We start from the raw sequence: 22,025 nt of genomic DNA, 5'->3' as shown, positions 1-22,025 counted from the left end.
GTGTTTTTATTTTTCAACATAAACAACTTTTAGCATCACAAAAAAAAAAAAAAAATTGTTAATAGACGCCGATAGCTTCCAAGTGAGTTTGTTGAGCGTAAACAAATGCTAACGTCAATGTGTTGGGTTTTTGGCTCAAAATTAGGATGATGCAATAAATTAGGTTTGTGTTACCTATTTGGTTTTGGTGTCCTATTTGGGTTTGGTTTTAACTTCTTAGTTAGTTTCCTTGGTGGAGAGATTTTGTTAATTACCTATTTGATTAGGATTTAGATTTATTTCCTATTATGATTCATATTGTAACCTAAGTCCTATGCACTATAAATAGGACCTTAGGGTTAGTGTATTTAGTGTGGCTCATTCGTGTGACAATTTGGTAAGAGTCAATTTGTGAGTTAGAGAGCAATTTGGGAGAATCTTCTCCGTTAGGTTTGAGTTCTCTACTTGTTTGGTTTAGGGTTTGTAATTTGTGGGATTTGGGTTGTGAGAGTTTAAACACTTTTTTGTAATCTCCGTTTGTTTAGTGAAATTCCTCGCCGTGCTTCGCCCGAGGAGTAGGCTTTACGCTGAACCACGTAAATCTCTTGTGTCAATTTGAGATTGTTTGTTTTAGTTTTCACCTACGACGTTGATATTTGGTACTTTGTTAGAATTTGCTTCCGATAGCTTCCTAGTGAGTTTGTTGAGCGTAAACAAATGCTGACGTCAATGTTGTCGAGATTTGTGGAGCAAGCATTTTATCGAAACGTTGAAGGAAATAGACCATCTACTACTTTCTATAGTGAACAAAAATAGTTATCAAACAAACTCTTAAATAATTCTTGAAAAAAAACAAAGATGTACATAAGCATGTATGAAAATAACTGTATCTACACTTTGTATATGAAGAGACAAAAATATTCAACTGTTCACACAAGGCATGGATCAAAACATATAATCAAATCCCTTTGTTATCAACTAATCTTGATCAAGATCATCACCATCATCTCATCATCAATCCAACGGTGATCTCCAATCAAAATCTTTCTTGGGGTAATCTTTCTGTACTTCTTTAGGAGGAATGAAGCAATCCATGGACAAGCCGGGGACGTTGAATGCAACATCATCAATGGTCCATGTTTCTTCCAGCCGCGTGATCGCGGATCCCGTCTTTAGGTTGTCCCCAAACCGTGTGATGATCACGCTCGTCTGACCGGCGTGCGCGATCATCACACCCTCCACCGTCCGATAGTCCTCGATTTTCGTCGACATTGTGGTCTCCCAGTAGGTAGGGTAGGCGCCAGGTGAGTGGATCCTGGTTAAGTATGAGTCCTCTAAGTACACCAGCAGCCCATTTCTTTGGCTGAAGTAGCCAAATATTACATGCTTGATCATCTCTGCTGTGCTATCGCTTCGTTCAGCCAGATCCGTTTGATCGGCTGACAACTTCAACACGAAGCAATCGACGCCTGTGATTTGCTTTTCTCCCATGTACTGTGCTGGGGCAAACACAGCTGATATTGCCATTGGATCTAATCCCTACTAACCAAAAAAGAAAAACATTTCAACACTGATATAACGTCTTATATTATACGTAGTCTGTTTACTTGTGATAATCTTTTGACGAGCACAAAGACCATTGGATATGTTTAACCGAGGTTAAATAAGACATTCAATAATCTTTGTGTTCGTCATAAATCGAAATGAATGCAGGTGAGCTCGCACTCATATCATAAAAGAGATAATACATATCCGGTTACTCATGTTAACAAAAAACAACCATTGCATTCGTTGACTGTGAACGCATCCAATGGTTTGGTGTTTATCATGAATCTCAATGAATGCAAGTAAAAGAAAGAAAAATTCCTAACATGCATGTGAAGCCCACATATTATACGTGTGTAAATATAAATAAATTATTAAAAGAACAAAAAAAAAAAAAAAAATATATATATATATATATATAGAGAGAGAGAGAGAGAGAGAGAGAGAGAGAGAGAGAGAGAGAGAGGGTAAATTTTTTTATTTTGTTTTAAATTAGATTATTGTCAATGATTTTATTTTGATAGACAACCAAATTGTCTTTTCACTCTCTATTAAAACAACAAAATATATAGAAAAGAGAGAGAGAGAGAGAGAAGGTGAATTTTTTTATTTTGTTTTAAATTAGATTATTGTCAATGATTTTATTTTGATAGACGACCAAATTGTCTTTTCACGCTCTTTTGATTAACAAAGATGGTATATTTTTTTAAACTAGAGTTATCCGCACAACTATATTTATTTCTTACACATCATTTTCATTTTCTGCTGTCGGATTGAATGAATTGAAGGAGAACAATGGTAAAAAATTAACAAAAATGTATGAGAAGTAAAGATAAGTGTGTGAATAGTTCTTTCCCATATTATTAGGTAATTTAGATATCCAACTCCACCAAAAACATACTATGAAACAATAAATATAAAAAATAAGTAGATAAATAATACCTACTCTAATAACATGCATATTGTACAATTGCTGACTCAATAATGCTAGGAAGATCCTTTATGTAAATCATATTTTGTAAACAATTATAACGTGATTGTTGATGATTAGATTATTAAGTGTTGATTCACATACTAATTTTCTATTAATAACACATCACATAGTTTACAGATTTTATTTAAAAAATTAATTTACCTAACATTATTTTTCCTGAAAAGCACATTTCAGCTTATTGGTATCGTGGGTCTGAGACCTTTCTGTTTTCTTTGGGGTCGTTGCAGATCTTTCCTTATAATTTTCCCTACAAATCTGTTAGATATGTAGAAGAAGACGCAAACGTAAAGGGAACAGGTCAAGGCTACCAATTATGGTGTTTGAGGAATCTTCTAATTACGAGACGAGTGCTTTGCTGGTGTGTGTTGCTTTCTTCTGCTTTTCATGTGCTTTTCTATTTTGAGTACGCTTGAATCGTAAAATACACATAATGTTAATATTGTCAAACTGTATGGTTAAATTACACATTATGAGATGTTTTAGATTCGATTCTCGCTAAAGACGAATTTAAACTACATTATTACACATTATGACAAATGCTGACGTCAATGGTCTAGATTCACAATCTTTCGAGAGTACATTGCTCTACTACGTACTAGCCAACTCTAGCTTGACTACAAAAATTTTGACAAAATAACGTTTTTATGAGCTTATTTCTTTAGGAGCTGTTATATGCACTCCAAAAGAATCGTTTTGCTTCACCCTTCTGTATGTATCTTTTACACTAGGGAAGAGTGCATCTAGAGCGTAGGATGACTTTGTAGAGTGTTACAAACAATTTCATTTTCTTTTCTCGTATAGTTCAAATGTAGATGCACTTAATAGTTTCTTGTCAAATGTACGTTGTCAGACTAATGTGTATATTGTGAAATTGTAATTCGAAACTACATTTTAATTATAATCAATTGGATCAATAGTTCAAATTCACAGTCTAACCGTTTAATATCTGGCAACTTCTATAATTTTGGTGACGCCTCTCTCAATTAAAGTGACAAATGCAGATGGCAGTTCTGGTACAATAAGTTCATTATTTTCACACTACCCTACCTAACAAGCAACACTGTATTTATTTGCCCCTGGTCCCCTCAGACACATTTTCCCAGTGCATTTTTCTTTGGGACCAAACCACGACATTTAGATGAATTAATTCTAATTCAAAAAATATTTAGTTAAGTAGGACTTGCCTGAAGAGCTCGCCGGAGGGGACGAACACCACCTTTGGCAGCGTGGGCGCCTAGCCAGGGCGTGTGGCGCCAAGCGACAATGCCGTCGCTACCAGCTGCCACCTTGTGACCACCTAGAACTAGCTCAATGAGCCACTTATTAGGAACCATCTGCCACATCACAAAGCATCCTTTTTCCGAAACTGTGGTGGCTCCGGCAGCTGAGCTGCCACTGGGGCCGGGATCATTCACCATTGCCATGATCACTTTCCCGGTTGCGAATATGTTCTTCACTTTGCCTTCTAGCTTGCGACAACCAGTGGCAGCTGTGAAGTGTTGTATTATGTATTGTGCAGTAGAAGACACCTGCTTAGGAAAACCATTAAAAAATAAATAAATAATCAGAGGATAATAAAAACTTCATGAATTTGTTTATTGTTTAAGATATATTTTTTTTGGGATACTTTGGATGCAGTCCCTAATTCTTAACATTCTTTGACTAAAAGATTAATGGTATTCAAAGTTTGATCAAAGTCCCTTGACTTTGTACACCTCATTATATTACAATTAATATTTATAGTTTTATAGTTTTGACATTAATTGTTTGATATTCTATGAGATTTATAATCCTTAAAATTTAAAATCCCTCATTATAATACTATTAGAAACGGTTACAATAAAAAAATTCAAACAGTTTGATTGAATAAATGGATAAAAACTATGTACAAATAATAAATAATAAATGACAAAAAAATGTATCCATAGTGTTAAAAAAAAATTGGTACATTTCACATATAACAGAGTGATACATTAATAAAGAAGAATGGGTACATTATAAATAAATTAGGATATAGATAAAAGATTAAAAAATTATGAGTACAAATGAAATTTTAAAAAATATAGGCACTAAAAGAAATTAATACATGGGTAAAAAATAAAACTAAAAAGAAAATACTACAAATTAAAAAAAAATGTTGCAAATTAAAAGTGGGTACAAACTAAAAATATAAATATATGATACAAAGTTTAGGCATAAAACATAAATATACAATCTCACGTAATGTTATACACATGGATACAAAAACAAATAAAACTTTAAAAAATATGGGCACAAAAAGAAACTAATATATGGGTACAAATTAAAAATAGGTACAAACTAAAAATAAAAATATATGATGAAAAAGTTAGCCATAAATATAAATATACTAATTGTAACATTTTTAACACTAAAGGAATATATTCAAAAATAAAAATATTTTATTATTCAAATAATTAATGATGTTATTAATAACAAGGACCTTGATAAAAAATTGAAAATGAATAGGATTTTAATCAATGGAGTAGCAAAAACAAGGATGTGAACCTAATTTTTCCTCTTTTTTAAGTACATGTTAATTATTTTTAACAATTAAATTTCATACCATTATTCAGTACTACGGTCTGGTAGTATTTTTCTTCATTTGTAAGTGAGAGATCTTAGCTTCGAATATCGACTAACGAATTCGATACTAAATTGGGTTGTCATTGTGTGACTTAACCAAATCTCTTCTTTCTTTTAATGTAAAATACATCGTTGTACTAAAAAAATATTAAATTTCATCCAAAATTAAAGGTGCTTCCTTTTTTCATGGTGGGAGACAAGTGTCGGAAGCAACTTGCCAAAAAAGCTGAGCAAAAACACAAACCAAAAGAAGACCCATAACACCACCACTTTGCTCTCTCTTTAGCCAATAGCCAGTCGTTATTTTCTCACATGCATGGGAACCCACTCTCCCTCATCAAAAGTAAACCCAATAAAACTTTTAAACCCAAAAAAAAAAAAAAATTTAATGAAATACAATCGGTATTGTTCATTTTTACCTTTTCTGATACTATTCACTACATCTTATTTGTCATTTTTCATTAAGATTAAAGTTTTTTGGACTTTTAATTAGTTTTCCTAAAAAAAAAAAATCATGTTAAAAGAAAAACACATCCAAGCTTAAGTGATTATGGACTGTTCTACTTGTGATCGATTATGCATTTGATTACATCCTCTTTGATATTAGTTATATTAATCACACTGATAACCACTTTTGTCCTTATGTGTGGGACCCATTCGTAATTGAGAAGTGATAAATTATGTTTAATCAACAATGTAAATAAGCTAATCCGACTTTTAACTTAGATGGTTAAGAACGATTATTTAAACACCTGAAGTTACGTACTTGATTTCTCCTTCTCCTTTGTATTAAAAAGTACCAAAAGAGAAATTAGGTACTCTGCTCTGCATACCAAGGTACCAGATGATCCAAACACATTATGAACTCATGATCAATCAAATCATGACCACCAATCACTAAGAATGAAGGGATGAGTACCTCATTGAGGGGTAGTTTGGGGAGAGCAGAGACAGGGAAGAGAGGGCAACCCAGAACACCGAGAAGCACTTTGAAGTCGGACCTCTTGTGGAAGAGCACGAGGGGAGAAAGGTGGGTCTTGATCCAGTTCCGCCACGGCTGAGTGCTCCGCAGAATGCCTTTGCTCGACCGGTTCGCGGCGCCTTCTCCGTTGATGATCGGCTCTTCCGACAGCGGTGCGAGCCGGCCCATCTGTGTGTTATGAACCTCTGAGCTTCTTCAATGGCTGTGTGGTTCCCCTGTTTTTGGTTTGCTCTGCTTTTGGAGAGAAGCAAAAGGAAGCTTATGTTTGGTTGAAGCAGAGCATAATGAAATGAGGGATAGAAGTTAATCGAAACAAGTGCTTATAAAAAGAGAGGGCAGTTTTGTATTTGCATTTTCCACTCGCCGTTTTTGGTGCGTGCTACCAGTCTACTTCAAACACTGTTGGTATTGTTTTAGGTCTCTTTTGGTGCGTAGAATAATTTACAATTTAATTTAATTTATGTTTGATCTGCAAAAGTAAATAAAGATATGATTTAGTGACATTCTTTCTTTCTTATAATAAATGAGAGTTTTTAAGTTCGACTCTTGTAAATGATATTTTAATACAAAATTATTGCTTGCTCCCAAGCCTCGACTTCCTTGTGACCCTGGACGAAAGGCCTGGCACTCGAGACTCAATCTAGGGACTCACGAGTTGGAGACTCGAATGGTATCACGAAGCCTTGAACTTGACCTGAAAAATATGATAACCGAGAGTGCGGACCCTAACGCTAGAGATTCAACTTCGAGAGTTGCGGATGCCGAAGAGACGAAGACACCAAAACCCAAGACACAAACTAGAGACTTCGGCATTGATACACAAACCCGAGACCCTAACGCCCCAAGACCCGATAGCATATCTATCCAAGAATCAAGCTAATTTATCCAAGATGCACAATGCAAAGATGACATTATCTTAACAAATGAGTCACATGCAAGTTACATGACTCAATTTGGCGAAACTTTGTCTTGATGGTTTATTTTAAAAGAAGTGATAGTTGGGGAATGAAACTATAGTTTACTCGTAATTTAAAAGGATTATAATTCTATATGTTTTGATCCAATCCATGTCAGATTTTCCAACACAAGTGAGATTTTAGCAACTCCCCAACATTTTTCTAAGGGGTGAACTATCCACACATCTCTTTTGTGCTATCCACACACCTCTTTTTACTTCTCACACATTCTTTGTTAATTTCTGTCCGTTGATTTTCTTCAATTCATCCAATCTGACGGCCAAAAATTAGAAAGGTGTATAGAAGTAAAAAATTATGTGTAGATATCATACCCCTTTTCTAATCCTAAATTAGTGAAAAATATGCGTTTGCAGGAAAAAGCTAAGAAGAATGAGTAGGAAGTAAATGACAATTTTATCTAAAGAGGGCCACCAGCCACGAGCTACTATACCTTTATGACGTACTGTTGTACTTGAATCCTTTTAAGTGGAACCATGATGTTACCCTCTACAATCACTTTTCACAAAAGTATTTTTTAGCTTACTTTAAAAGCACTTTCAATGATGCGGCCAACTTATTGAGATTAACAGCTTTTTGCCATTAACTTGCAAAATTATGCTCAAATGAAAAGCCTAGGCACATGCACTTAACAGTACTAATATGCATACTTTAATTGGATTGACATTATAAACTTCATTAAGGAATGTGTGATGATTATATCTCGTCACAGTGTTTTAATTCTTTAAGATTGACAGTACCCAACATAAGACACCAGCAGGCAAAGACGCCACAGCCAATCAATGGCGTAGCCACCTACAAGGCTAAGATGGGCTATAGCCCAGGAAGGTTTTTTTGTAAGGGTAGTGTTATCCATGCACTCATTTTTACTTCTTACACACTTTTCTTAATTGTCGGTTGTTCGGAACGAATGAATTGAAAATGATCACTGACAAAATATTAATAAGGCTGTGTTGGAAGTAAAAATGGGTTTGTGAATAGATCTATTCTTTTGTAAACTCATGCTAATAGCCTACTCAATTTCAATACATATTATTATTTAATGTATATTTAGTAGAGGAGAGGTAGTAAATAATAGTTTTATGCTAAAAATTATAAATTAGTTCTATCTCTAGTCCCCCTTTATTCTATTCTTTAAATAAAAAGACCATTTACCCTATGTAGTTTAGCTTATGTGCTTCTTACTCAAGAAAAGATTAATAAGTTCTTTAAATACACAATTAAATCCCTATCTCTGCAATTCCTGACTTTCCGTTGCACTTTTTCAATGAATGTCACATTTGGTACGTTCTTAATCTCTTTATTTACTTATTCTTGATTTAATTAGTAGGTTAATTATTTATATGGTCCTTGAATTTATCGGTTAGGGTTATGATTTTGAGAATAGTTTATATTATATTGTTGTTCTTTTATATTGATTATTATATATTTTATATAAGCAAAAAAATAAACATATGATTTTATGGTACTATTTTCAACTAGCCCATCCAAGAAAAAAATCCCGGCTCCGCCCTTGCAGCCAATATGCAGTAAACCAGTTAATTTAGTATTTGCACGCTACAATATTGGGATAACAAAAATGTAGTGCGGTTGGCAGTTGCAAGAGAGTTCAAATATTTTGCATCTATTTTGTGTGTGGTCTCTTTGTGACATCTATAATTAATTGATACGTATTAATAAACTTAACCCTCCTTAATTTTGTTATCATAAACTTAGCACATATCAATCAATAATAGAAACCACACACAAAGTAGCTGCAGAATATTTAAACTCGTTGCTGGTGAGGGGATCTTATTTATATAGGTGTTAGATTAGGTTTTCAACCTATCATGGAAAAAACCTAACCATCCTAACATAAGACCATCTCCAACCGAGCTGGCCAAATGGCTATAAGCCAAAATATAGCCCGTTTTGATACAAAATTCATCTCCAATGGAAGACTGAGTCAAAAAAATTTAGGACCCACTAGGCCAAAATATAGCCAAATGGCAAGAGGGCTGGGTAGACATAGTTAGTCAACCAGCCCTGAAAGTTGGGTCCAGCTATGCTGTTAGCTCACATCATGTAACCTTTTTTTTTTTAAGATGACACTAAAAAAAAAATTTATTCTAATTTTTTCCTATAAATACCTAAGTTATTTCTACACCATCTCTCACATCCCTTTCACCCTTCTATACTATCTTACATTATTTTAATGTCTAAGTTGTTAACATGCAAGTAAAATTAAAATATTTAATAACATGAAACTTAAAACAACATTTAGCGATAAGTGGCTCTAAAAAAATGTTCGAAAACCTTATTTTAATATAGTAGTTTAATTCAATTAACAGATAAAATTAAAAAAAAACAAACTTAAAATAATAAATTATTTAGGGGGATAGAAAAGAGCCCCCTTCGGTTGGAGATTGTATATAGATATGGCTTGACACTATTCATTAAAAAATAATTTCTTACAGGATTACAATATGGACGAGGGCTAAACGTAGCCCTTTCGGTTGGAGATGACCTAAGTTGATTCAGTCCAAATCCAAACAACTGAAGAATCCATAGACACAATACGATATACAACCCTTTTGGTAACGATCAACCCGCTATTATCTTTCATATCGATGCATCATGATGTTACCTATGACTATGAGCAAGCACATAGCATTCACATGTGCTACTGAGTCGAACCTAAAAAGGTGACAGAATAAGATTGCGATCGATTTGATCATGGTCGAGTGATATTGCTTCTTCCGTCCGAACCACTCTTGCCCCTTATATTATAATGTTGGTGGAGGCTTCAAAAATATAACATATGATGGAGCATTTGCATGCCCTCTGCGCGTGAGACTTTCTTTTCACTACCAAAATACATTTCTCCTGCGGAGGAGGAGCTTCCAAGGGAGGCAACGAAATTCGAAGGTAACGTGTCCAAATCATGGCCTATTTGCAATTATGGCATATCTGATGGTTTGGTGCAAATTGGGAAACTCCTGTTCCCTCCTCCCTCTTACTCCTTCTTGGTGCTTCTGGTAGTCCGTAATTGTGTCGGCAAGTTTTGGCAGAGCTATGAATAGATAAAACAATACTTGACTATTCAAATATGAGTAAGAACTCTTACTTCAATTTTTTTTTAAATTGTTCATTGTCAATTTATAGAACTTCGTGTTTATAATCAGAAACATTCATATTATAAATCACCCTATAAAGATCATCTCTGCAAAAAATCAATTAAAACTAAGGTTGTTTAATCATCAAACTGTTTAAAAACAAATGAATGGATTTGTTAAAAGCATTACGAACCGTCTATGTATTTGCTACAATAGATTGACTAAACGACCTTAGTTTTAATTTATTTTTTGCAGAGATGATCTTTACAATGTGATTCATAGTATGAACTGTTCTGATCATAAACACAAAACTCTGTGATTAAAACACTAAGAGTTTTGAGTATGAGTTTCTACTCATCTTTGAGTAGGAGTTTCTACTCAAGTATTGTTCGAATGTATATATCTGGGTGGATATTATTCCATATAGTGTACACGTGTTTAAGTGAGGATTAAAACCGTCGAGATGAGAGTTTGTGCCAGCTAGTTCTTGGTTTAGTGATTTATTCATTTTTTTTCTCTCTTCGACATTGTATATTGCGTTTGAGAGTGAATGTATGTGTCATCACATGGTTCGATTTCTATATAAATTGTTTCAGTTAGACTTACGCATCTTGAAACTCAATTCGAGTCTTGCTCTTGCAACTCAAATTACGTCACTTAACCTCCTGAAACCCGAATCGTTAAAAGATGCGTCAAAACTCTCCATCGCTCTGTTTTTAATGCCTTTGCCAAAGACTTTGACTTGAAAATGATGGAGAGATTAGCCAGGTCGCTCAAGCAACGCACGACGCGACTTTAAAGCCATATTATATGTTGCTGGGCTTTTATGGTCCGCCCATACCACACTTGTAATTCATGTGGGCTTATAAGATGGGTTGCTGTATGGATCACAACGAGAAATTACGAGCCTCATTGTTGTTTCTTATGTTGTCGTTTTCTTTCTTATTTTCTAAGGAATTTTAACGAAAAACCGCCGGTACTATTCACTTTAATAAAAAATTACATTTTACACTAAAAAGTCAATCCTGGTACTATTCACTTTACCCTTTATTTTGTCTTTTTCGTTAAAACTCAAAGTTTTCAAGCTCTTTTCATTAGTTTTTCTTATTTTCTAAGGTGGATCAATTGCATCTCCATTTTCTCATGTTGCACATCAATGTCATCTTTGACGTTAATTCCGCCTAATTTTCATTTTTACCATATTTAAACTAATTTATGCCCTCACCAACTGGTGTAATTCATACTTTTAAAGGTCAATTTAAATAATGATATAAGTGGGTGTTTTATTAGATCAAGTTATGCATGTCTCGCCTTCATGATTAAAGATTCAAAATACTCCCATGTGGATAGGGGTGGGTTCGGTTCCGTGGATAGGGGTGGGTTCGGTTCCGTTCGGTTCGGTTTTTCTTGATTCGATTTTTTTTTTTTTGTAGGTAAAAAAATTTCTATGAAAACAATTTGCAACCATTTTGTAATACATTTTCGAAAGGAGTATAAATAAAATCAAAGTCCCATTTCAACATAATCGTCAAAATAAGCATTCCAAATTTCTAAAATAATCATAAAAAACAATGAAAATTGTTGATGCACAAAATCAGCGAGGACTTTGGTACAACAGAAAGTGTCAGGTTTTATGACCTTCGCTTGGTTGCTTCGGTCACTAGTGAGGATAAGTACGTAAATGAATAGAGACAGAGAAGCAAACACAGGATGTACGTGGTTCACCCAGATTGGCTACGTCCACGGAGTAGAGGAGTTCTTATTAGTAGTGAAGGGCTTACACAAGTACAAAGGATCAAACTCTCAATTTAGTGAGTTCTTGTGAATGATTTAACACAAATGGCATTAGGCAATATTGTGGGGGAATGACCCCTATTTATAGAAAAACTTGTAGCTTTGTCACATTGACATGTGTCATGTTATGATTGGTTCTTGATGTTGACACGTGCTGCGCTCTGATTGGCTTCTAATCTTGACACGTGTCGAGTAGTGATTGGCCTCCTGGTCGGAGGGGAACTCTTCTGGGTCCTTGACAGTATAGCGTTGGCCGGTGCTCGGTAGTTTCGGGATTGGTCAAGTATGGTACAAACAGTGCTCCCCTAAGTTCCCGAGTGAGGGAAACTCCTCGGTTGGGGACTTGCAAGATCCAATCCCTTGAGTAATCACGAAACTTCTAAGTACCGAAGTGTGGTCTGATCTTCATCTGCCCTTCTCTGGAAGTACTTTTCCTCCATCCGGGAATGGTGTATTTAGCTGATGTTGACGCACAAGGTAATGTATCAATTTCACTTGAAGCTTAGTTGTAGTTTCGGGCTTAGTCAAGTGTGATACAAACCCTATAGTAGGAGTCCCCCAAGTCGCCGAGCTAGGAGATCTGCCGAAAGAGGTGACAGACAAGGTAAGCAGTCAAACTTCCAAGTAAGCAACCCAGGATCAGAGGTTTGACTTCGGCTTCCGGTTGATTGTTCTCATTCTCCTTGTCTCTCATTCAACTGCCAGGATAAGGAGAAGCAAATGGATAAGAGATGATATGAGATACTTTTGCTTTTGAAGAAGTAACTTTCCACAGGCTTATTCTTGAACTGTGCTGGAGGGTTTTCTGGTGCCCTTCAGAGTATAAGGCCGACTCAAAAATTTGAGGGTCAAAACAAGTCCATCAAATCTAGAGTACGTTCGACCTTGATGATATGGGATACTTTTGCTGTTGACGGAATAATGAATGTGGTATGGAAAGGTGTCGTGCTGTAGTGATCTGTTTCAGCTCACCGTTGAACCTTCTGCTTCAATCTTTTGCATGGCAGAAGTGGTGTGCAACCTTTGCATTTAAATGGTCCTTCAGAACATTCCTTCATAGTGACTCATCCACGCTTGGCAGCTTCAGTGTAAAGAGCCAATATCTGATCAACTGTCATGAGGTATTTGCCGGTGGAATTCGTGACCTTGACAGCAGTTGAGGATGAGTACTCGAGAGCAATGCTAAGTAAGCAACCAGGCAAAGGCTCCAGGCAGTCAGTTCCAAATTGGAGGTTTGATTTCAGGTTCCGACTGACTGCTCTCTTTCTCCTTGTCCTGCAGGTGTGGACAAGGACAAAGACAAAGATAGGGAGAAAGCATGATATGGGATACTCTTGCTTTCGACCCTGATGATATGAGATACTCTTGTTCTTGGTGTGGCTTATTTGCTGAGGTATTATCGGGGAGAAATAAAGCTGAGTATTTCGAGAGGTTATGTTGAGGGTGCCTTTTCGAATGCGAGAAAGGGTTGAGCATTTTTGCAGGTTTGCCTGTCCGTTGAGGAGGGAGGTCAATGTATATAGGGATTTCCCAATAACAAGTAGTAATGCTATTCCTTTACCCTTCTTGGTCACAGCAATGTAGTGGGAGCTGCCAGCTTCACGTGTTTTAATTTTGTCAGAGCACTTTGAAAAAGTGGTATGTGGTATCTGGAAAGCTGATGTTACGTGTGAAGATTACAGACAAGCTTTATCTAAGGAAATCTGGCTCTCGAAGTTCTGAGAGTTGTGCCTCTTCGGTTTTCGAACAAGCAATCCCGTCGAGGATCTGACTCTCGAGATTCGGAAAGCGGTGCTACTCCGGTTTTTTAGAAAGTAATTATGTTGGGAGTCTTTTCTCGAATGTGAGTAAAGGTTGGACGTTCTTGCCAACCTGTCTTGCCGCAAAACACGGAGGTCGACACACATAGGGACTTTCCAGTTGTCAAGCAGTGGTGCTGTTCCTTTACCCTTATGGGTAATAGTAGGGTAGCTGGAACTTCGAAATTCTCGTGCCTAAATTTTGTCAGAGATCTTTGACAAAGTTATATGTGGTACCCGAGGAGTTGATGGTGCATATGGAGAGCGGTGATTGAACAGTAAGATTCACGTGCTTTCTACTTCACCAGAAATCTTCGACAGATTGCCCGTAATTTCCGCAAAGCTGATTGTGCATGTGACAGGTGCTGACGAGGCTGCAAAAGCAGGTGCTTCTTCGATTTCTGAGATCGGCCCTCGTGGTCTCTGAGCAGCCCAGCTTTTGAGAAAGCAAACGCCTCTTCGATTTCTGAGATCGGCCCTCGTGGTCTCTGAGCAGCCCAGCTTTTGAGAAAGCAAACGCCTCTTCGATTTCTGAAACTCCGTCGAGTGCAGATTTTTATAGAGGCTGGCATTAAGTTCCACAGCACACTTGAATCTCTACCAGTAGAAGCTCATTTCTTGCACTTCTAAGATCTTGATTTGTCTGACCTCTTCCTTCTTCAACACATTTGAAAATGTCTGGACCCTCCGACCGTCGTTTTGACTTGAACCTTGGAGAAGAGACAGCCACGCCTTCTCCAGACAACATATGGCGCCCATCCTTCCTATCCCCTACTGGTCCTCTTACCGTTGGGGATTCTGTGATGAAGAATGATATGACCGCTGCAGTGGTGGCCAGGAACCTTCTCACTCCCAAAGATAACAGACTACTTTCCAAACGGTCTGATGAGTTGGCTGTTAAGGACTCTCTGGCTCTTAGTGTTCAGTGTGCAGGTTCTGTGTCTAATATGGCCCAACGTCTATTTGCTAGAACCCGCCAAGTTGAATCATTGGCTGCTGAAGTAATGAGTCTCAAACAGGAGATTAGATGGCTCAAGCATGAGAATAAGCAGTTGCACCGGCTCGCCCATGACTATGCTACAAACATGAAGAGGAAGCTTGACCAGATGAAGGAATCTGATGGTAAGGTTTTACTTGATCATCAGCGGTTTGTGGGTTTGTTCCAAAGGCATTTATTGCCTTCGTCCTCTGGGGCTGTACCTGGTAATGAAGCTTCAAATGATGAACCTCCAATGCCTCCTCCTTCTGGGGTTTTGTCAAGTACTGAGGCTCCGGATAACCACCCTCCGGTGCTTTCTCTTTCTGGGGCTCTACCGACTGCTGAGACTTCCCCTAAGCAACCTTTGTGAAGGCTCCCTTTTGTTTGTTTATTTTGACTCATGTATATGTACATATTTGTGGCTTATCGAAAATATTAATAAATAAGCTTTGCTTCATTTCAACATATTGTGTTAAATACACCAAAGCCTTCTTCATAAAGTTCTTTGAATTTTTGCTTTTGTTGAAACCTGTATTGTTGAAGCTTTGTGAGTGAAGCATGTAGTTTGAGGTAGTGTTCCCTTAATTTCCCGAGTGAGGAAAACTTCTCGGTTGGAGACTTGAAAAATCCAAGTCACTGAGTAGTCACGAACTTTTGAGTACCAAGGCGTAGTAGCATATGGTGGGAGTCCCCCAAGTCTCTAGTCGAGGGAGTTGACGAATGAGGTGTCTTGCTAATAGTCCATGTCATAAGTACCAAAACTTCATTCTGTTGTTTTCTAAGTGGTAGCCCCGGACTTTTTCTTCATATATTTTGTTTATGAAGGTTGCTAGGCCCGAATAAGTGGAATTGCAGAAGGTGTAACGGTTGGTAGCTGTTTTATGGAAAGCCATCTGACTATGATAGTCTTGCACATGATGACTATAGGGAGATACACACACATACTGCTATGATAGAGGGTGTAACCGTTGGTGCATTACAATCATAATGGAAGCATCACAATGATGGAAGCATCACAATGATGAAAGCATCATAATGATGAAAACACCATAATGATGAAACATCATAATGATGTTTCTTTGGTGGAATTGTTTTTCATTTCCCTTAACACCCTGAATTGGTTTTCAATATAAGACCATCATCTGTAGCTCGAATCACAAAGTTGTCTTCATGAAAGTTGTTCTTTAATTCCTTAACGACAACATATCCAAATTTGAGAGCCATCAGATCAGTACAACTCGAGAAATTCAGGTACGACGAGTGATTGTTCATCATTTGTCTGTCAACACGTCAGACCTGTTGTGAGCTTCAAAAACTCCATTTTCTCTTGCTTAGATCAACATACGTTCTTCATTGAAGTTGTTCCTCAGCTTGTGAACTACAACATATCCAAAATTGAGATCCCTCGGAGCTGTATAACTCAAGAAATTCAGGTATGATGAATGACTGGTTATTATTTTTCTGTCAACCCGTCAGATTTGTTGTGAGCTTCGAAACTCCATTTTCTATTGTTCAGATCAGCATGCTTTATTCATTGAAGTTGTTCCTCATCGTCTCTTTCATAACATATCAAAAATTCAGAATGAACTAATGGTTAAATATTTCCAGATCTTCGAAACATCACAGCAGCTTCGAAATCTGCAAGAATCCGACTGTCATGCTTGGAGCTTCAACACTTTAATTTCCGTGGCTCAAACAGAAATGGTTCCTTCTTGAAAGTTGTTCATCTGCTCAAGAACTAGAGGGTGTCCAAAATTCAGCTCCATTGGAGAAAAGCAGCAGCTGCAAAAATTTGATAGAGAAAAGGAGGCGAAGCTTTGTTGGATTTCTAGGCTGGGGAAGATTCCAGTTTTTGTAGCAACTTCAGTACTGGTGAATTGCTTGTATTTTTGTCCATAACTAAATTTTGGACTTTGAATTATTATTTGATCTATCATAATATGTTTGGGAACATATATAAGTGAATAAATAAGAAGGAAAATTTTGGGCCCTTGTGGGTGTAAAACAAAAAATGTTTATGTTGACCCAAGTGTTTTTGTACAAGTTCAAGGGCATCTTGGGTTTTGTGAACAAAATTTGTTTATTTGGAGCAAGGTTTTGTGTTGAAGCTTTGTAGGTGAAGCTTTGGAGGTGAAGCTGTTTTTTAGGTGAAGCTTTGTAGGTGAAGCTTTTTTAAGGGAAGCTTTTCGGGTGAAGTTTTTTTTTTGGGTGAAGCTTTGTGGGTGAAACTTTTTAGGTGAAGCTTTGTGGGTGAAGCTTGTTTAGGTGAAGCTGTTTGGGTGAAGCTTTTTGGAGGTGAAGTTTTTTTTTGGGTGAAGCTTTGTAGATGAAGCTTTGTAGATGAAGCTTTCTAGGTGAAGATTTTTTAGGTGAAGCTTTGTAGGTGAAGCTTTTTTAAGTGAAGCTTTTCGGGTGAAGTTTTTTTTTTTGGGTGAAGCTTTGTGGGTGAAGCTTTTTAGGTGAAGCTTTGTGGGTGAAGCTTTGGAGGTGAAGCTTTTTGGGTGAAGCTTTGGAGGTGAAGCTTTGTGGGTGAAGCTTTGGAGGTGAAGCTTTTTGGGTGAAGCTTTGGAGGTGAAGCTTTTCGGGTGAAGCTTTTTGGATGAAGCTGTTTTTTTTTTTTTTTTTTTTTTTTTTTTTTTTTTTTTTTTTTTTTTTGGCGCTTGACACGGTCTTCATTTGCTTGTTTTGTAGTGACTGTGGAAGACGGATTGCTTTCTGATTGAGAAGGGTTCTGGCATCGCTTGCTATGAATGTAAAAGAGTGAGGGCTGAGTTGGCTAAATTACCTCTTTATTGAATTCATTGCCAAATGGCCTTCATTACATAGGATGCCGAACGGCTATAGCTCAACACTTGTACATCGTGAGTCTATTTGTAGTAGTACTTCAAGTGATCAGCGTTCCATGGATGGCCAAGGGTCTTGCCATCGGAGCTTCTAAGTGTGTAAGAGCCAGGGCGACTGATGCCAATGACTTCATACGGTCCATCCCAGTTTGGACTAAGTGTGCCTTCACTCGGGACTCTGTCGCAGAGTAATCTTTTCTTTAAGACCCAGTCTCCTATTTTGAAAGAACGAGGCTTGACCCTAGAGTCATAATAGTTGGAGATGCGCTGCTTGTAGGCGACATTCCTCAAGTGAGCTTGGTTTCTGTGTTCCTCGACTAAATCCAAGTTGAGGGTGAGTTGTTTGTCATTTTCACTTTGAATGTAGTTCTGGACTCGGAATGTTGCTTGCTCGAGCTCAATAGGGACAACCGCCTCTGTGCCAAAGGCAAGTGAGAATGGAGTTTCTCCTGTTGAAGTCCGATATGAAGTGCGATATGACCAAAGAACTTGGGGTACAAATTCTGGCCAACAGCCTTTAGCTTTGTCCAAGCTGGTTTTCAAAGTGCGCTTGATTATTTTGTTGATGGCCTCAACTTGTCCATTAGACTGGGGATGAGCTGGAGAGGCAAAGCATAAGTTGATGTTGAACTTAGAGCAGAACAACCTGAACTTCTTGTTGTCAAACTGTCGCCCATTGTCAGTGACTATCGCATTGGGAATGCCGAATCTACAAAGGATGTTTTTCCACACGAAGTCTTCTATCTTTGCCTCAGTAATGGTTGCCAAGGGTTCTACTTCGGCCCACTTTGTGAAGTAGTCCACTGCAACGACTGCGTAACAGACTTTGCCCTTCCCTGCCGGCATTGGGCCGATCAAATCAAGTCCCCACTGGGCGAAGGGCCAAGGGCTGATCATAGGAGTAAGAGGCTCTGGAGGGGAATGAGGAATAGTTGCATATCGTTGACATTTGTCACATGAGCGGGATACTTTGATGGCATCCTGGTGGAGTGTTGGCCAGTAATATCCTTGGCGAAAAGTCTTGTGTGCTAGGGACCGAGATCCAGCATGATCTCCACAGACTCCCTCATGTATTTCCCGAATGACGATTTCCGCCTCGGCAGGCGTAAGACACCTTAAGTATGGCAGGCTAAAACCTCGCTTATAGAGTTGATCATTGATGATCAGGTAGCGGGTAGACTTGTATCAAATTTGCTTAGCCTGGACTTTATCATTTGGGAGGGTGCCATGAGCAAGGAAATTATAGATCGGGGTGATCCAACTATCCCCCTGTTGTAAGTTGCATACTTCTGCGGCCATGGTGCTTGGTGTTGCCAACAGTTCGACATGAATTTTTCTTCCAATCTTGTCTTCCACAGCCGAGGCGAGGCGAGCCAGGGCGTCTGCATGACTGTTTGCCGCTCGAGGAACTTGGGTGATCTGGTAGTGGAAGTGCTTGAGCAAAAGTTGTGTTTGCGCAAGATATGCTGCCATGGAGCTGTCCTTAGCATCAAAGTTGTTGGTAACCTGGTTGACCACCAATTGGGAGTCACTGAAAATATCAATTTGTTTAACCCCGAGGTGTTTGGCCAAACGTAATCCTGCTAGAAGGGCTTCATACTCGGCCTCATTATTTGATGCCTTGAATTTGAAACGAAGAGCATACTCCATTGCTACTTTGTCGGGTGTAGTCAAGACTAATCCCGCTCCACAGCCCTGTTGGTTGGATGAGCCATCAACATACAGACTCCATGCTGGGGTTGTTGGTTCTATCTTCTGAGCTTCCGGGGGTAATGAAGCCACTGCTTCAGGTGTAGAAGCAATGTCAACCGGATATGTGAAGTCGGCAATGAAGTCTGCCACTGCTTGGCCCTTCTCAGCTGGCTTTGGTTGGTAGGATATGTCAAACTCACCCAACGCTATTGCCCATTTGATCATTCGCCCTGAAGTGTCAGGACTTTGGAGTATCTGTCGAAGAGGATAATTGGTAAGCACGATGATGGAGTGCGCTTGGAAGTAAGGGCGGAGTTTTCGAGCAGACATGACCAATGTCAGAGCCAATTTCTCAATGTTAGAGTACCGTGTCTCCGCATCTTGTAAGGCTTTGCTAGCGTAGTAGACAGGACGCTCAATATTCTCATCCTTTCGAATGAGAACGGAACTTACGGCTGAAGCTGATACCGATAGGTAGATAATTAGAATGTCTCCTACCTCGGGCTTGGAGAGTAGAGGGGCTTTACTCATGTACTCCTTGAGGTTTTTGAATGCCTCGGCACATTCATCAGTCCATGTAATGTATTTCCTACTTCCCTTAAGTGCTTTAAAAAATGGAGCACATTTGTCTGTGGCCTTAAAAATGAACCTGGTTAAGGCTGCCACCTTGCCAGTAAGGCTCTGGATGTCCTTTGAAGTTACCGGTTCCTTCATGTCGAGGATTGCTTTGATCTTCTCGGGATTAGCTTCAATGCCTCGTTGGCTAATCATGAAACCTAAGAATTTGCCAGAGCCTACGCCGAAGGCACATTTGTTGGGGTTTAACCTCATTCGATACCTCTTCAAAATAGTGAAAGTTTCAGATAGGTTGGTGATGTGTTGGTCAGCATGTTTGCTCTTGACTAACATATCATCAACGTAAACTTCCATGCTCTTCCCAATCTGCTCGGCGAACATTGAGTTGACTAGTCTCTGATAAGTCGCTCCTGCATTCTTTAGGCCGAAAGGCATGACTTTATAGCAGTATAGTCCTCTGTCGGTAGTGAAGGCTGTGTGTTCTTGATCCGAAGGGTTCATGAGGATTTGGTTGTATCCTGAGTAAGCATCCATGAAGCTCAGGAGTTCACACCCGGCCGTAGAGTCTATAAGTATGTCAATAAGAGGAAGAGGGAAGCTATCTTTCGGACACCCTTTGTTTAGGTCGGTGTAGTCAACACACATTCTCCACAAGACCTTTTGAAGCAAAAGACTTTCTTTGGTCGGATTTTTCTTAACAAGGACCACATTTGCTACCCATGTCGGGTAATTGACTTCGCGGACAAAGCCTATGCCTTTGAGTTTTTCAACTTCTGCTTTCATTGCCTCGTATCGTTCAGCGTCATAAGATCTTCGCTTCTGTCTCACCGGCTTGATCTTGGGGTCAATACTCAAACGATGACAGATGACATTGGGAGAGATGTCTGGCATGTCCTCGTATGACCAGGCGAAGACTTCAGTGTTCTCTTTCAAAAAAGATATCAATGCTAACCGAAGGGGTGGTGACAATGTGGTGCCAATCTTCACCATGCGATCTGGATAATCTCTTGAGATAGGTACCTTCTCCAACTCTTCAGCAGGTTGGGCTTGCTGGGTGAAAGAGTCATCTCGAGGATCATCGGGTTGATTGTTGCTATCAGGAAGATCCAAGTTCGCTTCATCTAGGCTGGTCTTTGTGACTTGGTCATGTACAGACAAGGTTTCCTTGGGTCCGGGCAAGTGTTGTTGCTTAACTGAAGTGTTGTAACATGATCGTGCACTAAGCTGATCTCCTCTGATGTAGCCGTTGCCATGGGGGGTTGGAAATTTCATCAACAGCATATGCGTGGATACCATAGCCTTGAGATCATTGATGCCTGTGCGCCCAAAGATGACATTGTATGCCGTTGGGCAGTCAACCACTAGGAAGTTAGTGGTAATGGTAGCCGTGTAAGGGCCTGTACCAATAGTAAAGGGAAAATGTATGCTCCCTAAGGGTTGCACGATATCACCGGAGAAGCTTATCAGAGGAGAAATTGAGCGATCGAGCAAGTGTTCAGCTACACTGAGCGCCCTGAAAGCTTCGGCAAACATGATATTGACCGAAGCCCCTGTGTCTACGAGGATTCGTCGAACATCAAAGTTGGCTATGTGAGCCTCCACGATCAATGGGTCGTTATGAGGGTAGATGATGCCTCTTTCTTCCTCAGGGTAGAAACATATCGGATCCCAGTTAGGTTTTTGATACTTCCCTCCCCTGATGTCTTCCACGTGAAACACTTGGTGACCAGGCCTCAGACTTCGTTCACTGTTTTTCATGGCCCTATTGGAAGATTCAGATATGGGTGTGCCGCCGCTTATGGAATATATGACATTCACCTGGCGTTGGTTACGGTTATCCCTTTGAGGGTGAAGAAGGAATTGATCAATTTTTCCTTCTCGTGCCAAAGCTTCAATACGATCACGGAGGATGATACATTTCTCGCTATCATGGCCGTTATGCTCATGGTAGCAACAAAACGTGCCCGCGTTATTCGGGGGCGTGTAATCTGGGTGCCTCGGCTTTGGTTTTGGTATCAGGTGAGCTATGCTGGGGTAAATGGCCGCGCATGTGGCATTCAAGGGCGTGTATGTCTCATACCTTGGGGTAGGGGGTATCTTGACGCGGGTTTGACCCACTGCATTGACTGCCTGGGGGCGAGCGTTATTATGGCGATACCCTTGGTTATC

The 22,025-nt window shown here is 38.9% G+C and overlaps 1 protein-coding gene across 1 annotated transcript; it reads right to left on the bottom strand.

Annotated features, from left to right (window-relative positions):
* Positions 1-795: 795 nt before the first annotated feature.
* LOC103444451 (uncharacterized) lies at positions 796-6,482 on the bottom strand. Its single transcript, XM_008383380.4, has 3 exons — positions 6,042-6,482; positions 3,703-4,047; positions 796-1,518 (listed from the first exon to the last, which is right to left on the bottom strand). Exons 1-3 carry the CDS (start codon positions 6,270-6,272, stop codon positions 994-996), a joined length of 1,101 nt encoding a protein of 366 aa, XP_008381602.1. The 5' UTR covers positions 6,273-6,482; the 3' UTR covers positions 796-993.
* Between the last annotated feature and the right edge of the window lie 15,543 nt (positions 6,483-22,025).

The sequence above is a fragment of the Malus domestica genome, chromosome 12 (assembly GCF_042453785.1).
Source record: "Malus domestica chromosome 12, GDT2T_hap1".
Lineage (NCBI taxonomy): Eukaryota > Viridiplantae > Streptophyta > Magnoliopsida > Rosales > Rosaceae > Malus > Malus domestica.
Note: the sequence above shows the minus strand (reverse complement) of the source record. Positions and strands in the feature narration are given on the sequence as shown.

Bases quoted from the DNA above. Each gene is read 5' to 3' on its own strand.
- LOC103444451 (XM_008383380.4), bottom strand. From the start codon at position 6,272: ATGGGCCGGCTCGCACCGCTGTCGGAAGAGCCGATCATCAACGGAGAA. The intron at 4,048-6,041 runs GTACTCATCCCT...TTTCCTAAGCAG, and splicing joins CCAAACTACCCCTCAATGAG to GTGTCTTCTACTGCACAATA. The intron at 1,519-3,702 runs GCAAGTCCTACT...TTTGGTTAGTAG, and splicing joins CCCTCCGGCGAGCTCTTCAG to GGATTAGATCCAATGGCAAT.